Source organism: Varanus komodoensis, unplaced genomic scaffold (genome assembly GCF_004798865.1).
Source record: "Varanus komodoensis strain SLA01 unplaced genomic scaffold, ASM479886v1 scaffold83, whole genome shotgun sequence".
NCBI lineage: Eukaryota > Metazoa > Chordata > Lepidosauria > Squamata > Varanidae > Varanus > Varanus komodoensis.
This window is the reverse complement of record NW_025336520.1, coordinates 2,291,599-2,299,587: the sequence shown is the minus strand read 5'-3', so window position 1 is coordinate 2,299,587 and position 7,989 is coordinate 2,291,599. Positions and strand designations below refer to the sequence as shown.

At 46.2% G+C, this 7,989-nt stretch overlaps 1 protein-coding gene across 3 annotated transcripts; it reads right to left on the bottom strand.

The window, feature by feature from the left end:
- Positions 1 to 593: 593 nt before the first annotated feature.
- Positions 594 to 7,896, bottom strand: FDXACB1 (ferredoxin-fold anticodon binding domain containing 1). Of its 3 annotated transcripts, none has more exons than XM_044456314.1 (6): positions 7,862 to 7,896; positions 6,518 to 6,712; positions 5,645 to 5,801; positions 4,216 to 4,419; positions 3,697 to 3,855; positions 594 to 3,148 (listed from the first exon to the last, which is right to left on the bottom strand). In XM_044456314.1, the coding sequence occupies exons 2-6, from the start codon at positions 6,699 to 6,701 to the stop codon at positions 1,975 to 1,977; spliced, it is 1,878 nt and encodes a 625-aa protein (XP_044312249.1). In that variant the 5' UTR covers positions 6,702 to 6,712; positions 7,862 to 7,896; the 3' UTR covers positions 594 to 1,974. The 3 variants fall into 3 exon arrangements, with proteins under 3 accessions (XP_044312249.1, XP_044312248.1, XP_044312251.1); XM_044456313.1 differs by lacking the exon at positions 7,862 to 7,896 and adding an exon at positions 7,061 to 7,850; XM_044456316.1 differs by lacking the exons at positions 4,216 to 4,419; positions 7,862 to 7,896 and having other exon boundaries at positions 6,518 to 7,850.
- Positions 7,897 to 7,989: the final 93 nt, after the last annotated feature.

Here is a 7,989-nt window from a genome sequence, read left to right as displayed (position 1 = left end):
CCTCGCCCTGACATACTAGTTTACTGCATGCAAGGACATTACCGAAAATGTGACCGGAAGCCATTGTTAGCATTGAAGGCATCCCGGAGAGCGGGTAGTCCACAGCCGCCTTCAACTTGGTTCCTTAAAAGTAAGCTTTCTTTACCCAGTGGCAACCCCTTTCAAGTTACTAGCTGGAAAATTACAAGTGTTTGCATTTACTTGGGAGAAAGCTGGCCGGATACAGAATTGGGACTTGCTTCTGAGCCAATGTGCATTGGGAAGGGCTGTGAAGCTGCAGTGCACGTGCTCCCTTAGTGCAAACAGCACCACCCTCTCTCCTCAAGACAGATCGGCAAACGAAGCCAGAGACTGCATGTCGAAAGCAGCCCTTCCAGCTGAGTCCACTGCTCAGGATCATAATTTATGATCTGTACACATCTCGTTCCCCTTTTATGCCACCAAATAGCCCAAAGGCTCTTTAGGCAGTGATTTATTTATTTAAAGCACTTGTATGCCACCTATGGTGCCACAGCAGCTCTGGGCTAGCCAGTCGAGAAAGTATAAATACAGACGCGTACCACAATAAAATAGTAAAAACGGACAAGTGTGAATACAATGCTTAGTGCCATTTATGGAATCGGGCACAAGTTGCCGATAATACATACAGGTAGTTACGGTGTTTTGCATGAGTGAGCGCTTAAAGGGATTCTGCAAGCCTGTCCATCATTATGTAATCTGTTACAGACTAAAACTGTCCACCCTCCACCTGCTGTATGCAAACCAAGACAAAAATTGGTGCATCTGTCTGTTTGCTTCATGTCTGTCTGTATACATTCAATTGCTGTGAAAAGTAATGAGCCAAGAACATCCCTGAGCCTATCTTTATTTACTCAGAAATAAGTCCTGCTGTATCTAAACAAGATTACTTCTCAGTAAGTGTCTACAGAATTGCCACCAAGCAGTGCAATCTTATTGCAGGCACACTTATTTAGAAGTACACACCACCGTATTTAACCGTAAGATCACAGCTGCAGTGCCTGTGCAGGCAGTCTTGAGTTCCACAGCAAATATATCAAAGAGTATTAATTGTGTGAGAATGAGGCATGAGGTGTTGTGGCTTAGCTACTGCACGGGGTTCAAATAGGCCCTGTGTTCACCCAGCTTCTGAGCATCCGAAGTGATTAGTCAAGAAAATGGCTGATGTCAGATCCAAAAGATAGCGGTATTCTCCTGCCGGTTACAGCCAGACCTCAAGGCTGACAGACACAAAGGAATTGTGACAGTCTCTTAATTTAGCCAAAGTAACAACTGCAGTAATCCTCTCTAAAAATAACAGATGGCTTTTGCTGATTGGAGTCTTTGCAAGGCTGGTAGTTATAAATATCTCTGGATTTCATCAGCCATTCTCTTTGCATTGTGCTGCCTACAGGTGTGGGCATTGCTGCAAGCAGAAGCACCGATCCTGTAAAGTATACCAGAGAGAGCAGCCTTTCCTAGTCCGCTGCCCTTCAGCAGTGGTGAACTGTCCCTCCTCTGACAGAAGGCAGAATAAAATACCACTGGCAGTAAATAGCTTCACTGCGAACTTTAAAGACAATGCTAGGATTCCACTTCAGAGAGATTCTTTTTCAACTATGCACATTGCATAGTTAAACATGCAAAGCTTGGGAGTTTCTCCTCCATCGTTTCCATTTATGAGATTAAATATCCGACTAACCAAAACCATTAGACTCCATTAGGAGCAGGGAGTGGCATATGAATGTAAAAATATAAATAAATACATAAATAAAACCAGGGTAGAAACAACACACAAAACAGCCTTATCCTATTCACTGGTGAAAAAGGAAGACTGCTTCAAGCCCACCCGGCCTTTGTAAAAGGTGTTTGGCTGGCCTGATGAAAGACACTCTCAAGGAGGCAAGCGCACCCCCCCTTCTCAGAGCAGCCGGAATGACAGGCCCTAGCAAAATCTGTGCGCATGAGGACGAAGGGTCACCGCAGAATCACGCGCAAACTATGCTCTGCCTCCTCCCTCAGCTTCATCTGCAGAGCTGCCACCTGCTGGCCTGTGAGTGCTTTGTCGCTAGACTGGTAAGTGACCCTATAACAGAGGCTCGTCTGTGCTGTTTTGGGGTTCAGAAAACTATCCAGCAGTTGGACAGACACAACTGTTTCACCAGATACGCGCCTGGCAAGAGCGTGAAACTCTGCTTCGTCAAATCTTTCCAGTTCTGGAACCCAGAAGCTGATGTCGTGGCTGTAGGAGGGTGGGTACAGCGAGAAGTTCCTGAAAGGGCCCAAACGCCCTCCAGCAAACTGGTCCAGGAAGCGCCTACTGGGGGTCCAGAGCATACGCCAGTCGACGATTCCACACACCTGCATAGCCAGGAGATCCAGGTTCAAAGAGGCACAAACGATTTCTTGGCCGATGCTTTTTGGCTGCCACGGAGCTATGCTGACTGTCCCTACAAACACTTCCTTTGGGTCAGCATTAGATGGGTCCAGGGCCACAGTCACAAAATATCTGAATTCGTGCGGCTGGGGTTCAAAGATACACAGCTGTGCTGTTTCTGGTTTGTTTGTCGTACAGCACAATTGGACACCTGAAGGCTGAAGCATCGAGTTTAACGTCCTTGAGAGGTTTCCTGCCAGGGAGTGTGCAAGTCCTACAGCTTCTGTGCCCGTCTCAGCCATGCAGAGAAAGACCATCTCATGAAAAATGGGTGGTGCATGAGTGGAGATCTTGCTTTTCCTAAAGGCCAGCCCACGGAGGACGAGGAAAGTCCCCGGCTGAAACTGTGGTTGTTGTACAACTTCATGAAGAAACGGCAACAAGGAAGGCCTGAGATAATACTGTCCCAACACCCAGTTGCTTTCCAAGTCAGGAGACAGACTGCTGCCACTCCAGCCAGGAGAACTAGAAGGAAGGACAAAGGTCTCCGCGTTCCTTCCAATTTTGTTAGCCACAGGCTTGGAATTTAGGCTGCTTCTGGCAACAGGAACCATCCAAGAGGTATCCAGGAGGGAGCGGGACTTGGAGCTGCCTTGAAACACCAAGGAAATGGAAGAGTTCACCTTCTGAACTGGGAAAGATTTGCCAAGCTCATCGGTGAGGTTTTCACTGACTGTCCTTACAGGATGCTCCGAACTGATATCCAGGAAATGCCTATTTGAAATAGTAAAACACAGAAGCAGCATTCTAAGTTGCTAAAATCAATGTGCATGAGAAAACAGCGTATTATTCATGTAGCCCCAAATCTGCAGCGTGCTCCATGAGCCTTTGCCCACCCAGCACCATCAACATCCCCATTTCACAAATGGAAACACTCTGTGGCTGTTCATCTATTTTCCACATGCGGACTAGCCTGGGTCATTTGTTTCCTGTCTGGTGGAACACCTTTTCATCAGTGATGGCAGAAGATTATCATGAATAATGACATGTCCCAGGTCACAAAGTGCTCCTATAAACCAGGATTTGTATCTAGCAGAAGCCATAGTGAGGTTTACACAGGATGACATTTAAGATGATAGACTTCAGTTCCGAACATACATACTTGGATGTAAATGCAACTAAAGTCGATGGAATCAGTAAGCACAGTGAGGATTGGAGTGCCAACCTCCCCTGCTAAGACAGCTTGGAATTTCTACTTAAAACACACTCATCAGTTGCTGTGCGTGCATAAATTCATACGATTGGGAAACTCAGTTACATACCTGTTAATTTTGTCAGCAAATATTTCTGGTACTAGGAAGGAAATCAAATGGCCTTCCAGTTCTGCTTGACAGATAACAGGTCTGGGCTGGAGAAAAGGCAACCCCCGTGTGAATATGTGGCTCAGAGCTCCTTCGACGCAGAAAGGTTTATCCTGACTCCTACAGATAAACAAGGCAAGAGTGTTCTGACACCAACTGACATTTTTGACTAGGATAAGCATAAAATCAAAACATGGGCTGATAGTAAGCCAATGGAACTGAAAATCCTGGGTGTTAAATGCTAGGCTGTCTGAAAGCACAAGATGGGATCCTAAAGTAAGGAATTGGTAGTGATGGAGAACCTTCCATTCCTTGCTGACATTCCTACATTTTCATGGGACTTTCATGAGGTAGAGGGCCAATCCACTCCTCTGTTCAACAAAGCTCTGAGAACGCTGCTGCTGGAGGCAAAAGGAAGGAGGCAGGAAGTGAAAGAGGGTTGTGTACGATGTCACTTGGGATACGGTACCTGCATCTTACCTGTACCCTGTGCATGAATATCCACAAGCATTTCTGATGTTAAATGGATGTACTTCACTCAGGATGAAACCTGCCTGTGCTGCCATGGCGACTATTTGCCAGCTGTTGTGCCACTCTCTCACGGGCTGGTCTGCAGGGGTGCCGCCCTGCCCTCTGCACAGGGTCACGTGGACCTCTCCCTCCTCTGCCAGGACGTCTGCACAGCTAGAACAAGAATGCATGGAGGATGGGTAGGGATGGATGCAGTGAGTGGGCAGCTTCCAAGAAGTTCCTGGACTGTACTGGTTTTAATGATTGGGATGGCAAAGGAATGTGAAACTTGGAGGACAGAGGAGGTTCTATGGCTGACTGGTTATCCTCTTCTGAAAGGAACTTTTGGCCAAGTCATTGAAATGTTGCACAGAAGGGACCGAAACTTCCAAGCGGTGTATAGGATGCTGTTGCACAATGCTTTCCTATGCATTTCCCATGCATTTCCCAAAGGCATCTGTTGGCCTACTGTGGGAATAGAAACAGGATTTGGTCCCATCCAGCCTGGCTCCTGACAGATTATGCATTACTTAGATTTTCTCATCAAACCTCAGCAATGTTGCTCTAAGCCTGGATCTTTATGACCCCCGTAATTGGGGAGGTAGGCTAGAAAGGGTTTAGCAGGTCCACGTGGCAGATGCTTTTATTCTCTGCTCGTTCTGTTCCCTCACTACAACACCGTTTGCTATGACAGAGCCCTGGCAAAAAAATCACCTCCTAACTGCAAAGATTTATGTTTTGGGTTCAAAATATACAAACTGAACTTGCTTGCCCATACAAAACAAGCTTCTATGTAGCCTGAAATGCCTGATCCTGCCTAATCTTGGAAGCTAAGCAGGGTCAGGCCTGGGCAGAAGTTGGATGGGTGACTTGAGTGTATGATTCTATGATTATTGCTGTCAACTGCCTAGAGAGCTTTGGCTATGGGCAGTATAAAAATGTAATAATGATAATAATATTTAGGACTTTTGTGGCTCGAGTTTGTAAATTCTTCTTACTCAGGACCCAGCCTTATAAGAGCTGGAATATTGCTTTGTTTGATAGAGTGGAAGTCTTCAAGCAGAGTGACCTGCCTGTCAGAGTTGGGCCCATCATGCCCACCTCACTGGCAGGAAGCTATGCAGTAGCTAGGGGAGTGACCGAAGATGTTACTGCAAGCTTCAAACACACACACAGCCCCATTTAAATTACAGTTAATTGAAACTTTTAAAAATACAATAATTAGTATGCATACCCCTTAGTAGGCATGCCAGGTTTCATGGCTTAGGAGTTATGGTACAGATAAATATATACATCCTCTCTCTTTAGAGAATTTTGAGGACCAAGTTTGTTTTAAGTCATTATAGCACTAAAATTAAAAAGGAAAAAAGAACTCTCTCTTCCTTTGCTCTGGCCTCACCTACAGAAAAACCTGGCAAGAAGCTCTCTGTTCTTCTTCACTCCTGCTTTTCGGCCGCAGTGGGGGAAGTTGAAATAAATGCGAGCAAAGTTCCTCTCAGATGGCAAGAAGTAGTCTTTCAGTTTTGTACAATCAATGCAAAAGTGAACTTCAGCTCCTATAATGTTAAAAAAAACAGGTGAATGACTTAGAATAGCAGGATTTGGATCAAAACAATGGAAAACAAAATGCAAGCAGAAAACAATAAAATAAATAGAACATTATATTAAAACCTTAAAATGCAAAATCCCAACAATAAATTAAAATATCATTCACCCAGCAGAAAAAGCATTTCCAAAGCTTGATTGACACAACAAGATTTACTATTCCCCCATCCCTCAGGGCAAGATCTTATGTACGCCGGACACCTGCAGAATCCAGATTAGCTCCCACAAGTATACAGCAGATGGACTAGAAAGCTCTGGGTGACCTAAGGAAGCTGCCCAATCCACTTACATCAAGGAACTGCAAGAAAAGGCCCATGGGAGGTTGCCAGACTGCCAGCTAGAGATTCCTTTAATAGCGCTGAAAGGGTTGAGGTAGGAGATGACAATCCATTTGCTTTCTCCTGCACATCATTCCTTTCTTATGTCTCTTCATCTATCCCCTTGCCTCTCAGTTGCTGTTGGCCAAAGGGGAAGTCCAGCTTGCTAAAGCAAGTAAATAAAAGGACAACCAGCAAAAGCAGGGCTGAAGCCCTTGCAACTGCTTAGTCATACCAGGTTGAGACCTGACAACTCCTCCCCAGAATCACAATCCAATTTGACCTAGAAAAAATGGTTCTCCAAAAGCAGAAACAGAGGTTCCACAGCAAAGAGGAGTGTTTCTTTTTACCTCTGTCTCTCAGGTATTGGATGTTGGACTTGGCAAAAGCTTGTGTAGAAACAGTGTCTTCACTCTCATAGCAGGTCGCAACAATGCAAGCCTCAGAGCCTCTCACTTCACACAAACTGGCAGAGAAAGAAAAATTTCCTTCTCCAACCAGCAGGAAACGTGGTAGATGGTGCAGAGGTTTCATGGTAGCAAAATCTTCAATGGAATGAAAGCAAGAAGTCAGGATGGTTCCAAAGATGCTGTCACTTCAAAATACACAGGGTCAGCAAAGGTGGTACTGTTTCACAGCATCACAGAGATCTATAAGGCTTGCAGGAAAGCAGCATACAAAATATTTAGGCAGACAAGAAATTCAAGGAACTCTCAAACTAAGCATGCAATCAACTTCAAGCATGTCCCAGTAAAAGCATTGTAGGTCTTTTTTCTGTCTTGCACAGGATTTTACTTGAAGTAACTTTAAGAAGGGATGAAGTCACACCTCCCCTAATAAGCACAGTAGTAGTTTATGGTTTCTGAGTAAAACAATGCAGAATTGTTACTCACTCAGTGAAGAAGGAAGCTGGGATAAATTAAGAATAAGTTTCAATTTCTGTACTCACAAAGGGGTAACTTAACTTGAAAAAAGTAACACAGTGACTGAGAAACAAAGGAGCCATTAGTCAAGTCATGGAGTGGTTATCTGAAGGAATGCTGGGGGTGGGGGAGATAATTGGCTTGAAGAAAAAGTGTGCTATTCCTATCTTATCCTCCCAGTAGTCTTATGAGATTAGGGGGTCGTAGGGCACGGTGAAGAGAGAAGATAGGTTGATGAATATTAACTCGCACACCTTGAATAGACAATAAGCTAATTGTAATGCACACGCAGTGCATGTAGATGGGTGTAATGGGATGAGACAGCAACTGTGTGAAGTAGGCGGATGGAAACCCCTTTTACCCAGCCAGTGGGGAAAGGGGAGGCTTCTTGTAGATGGGGTTAGGGAATAACCAAACGTCAACCGGTGGGTGGGCTGAAGGCAGCTCTTCTGCGGGGTCTCCCTCCCTTTTTCCCGCTGTCCCTGTTTCTTTTCCACCTTACAGGTGCCCCTACAACGCGATCCCCCACCCCGGGAACACGAATATGCAGCACTTAGTGGAGGGAAGGACTCTGTTTCAGCCGCCTTCAACCTGGCGCCCGCCAAAGGCGCCGGACTACAACTCCCATCACCCCCAGCCAATCAGAGGAACGGGATGACGCGCTGGATCGGCCTTCCCTCAAGCCGGTGGCCTCCGGATGGATCGGCTAGCGGCATTCTGGCTGAGGATGATGGGACTCGTGAGCCAACACTCCTGCCCGGGGAATCTAACCTCTCTCCTGCCAAAGCGCCCTCGGCAGCCGGCAACCGCGCGGGCGGCCCGCGTCACTTCCGGCAGCGACGGCTGCGCCTTCCGGTGCGCGTCGCCGGGCGGTTGTCGTGGAAACGGCGCCTTCCTGT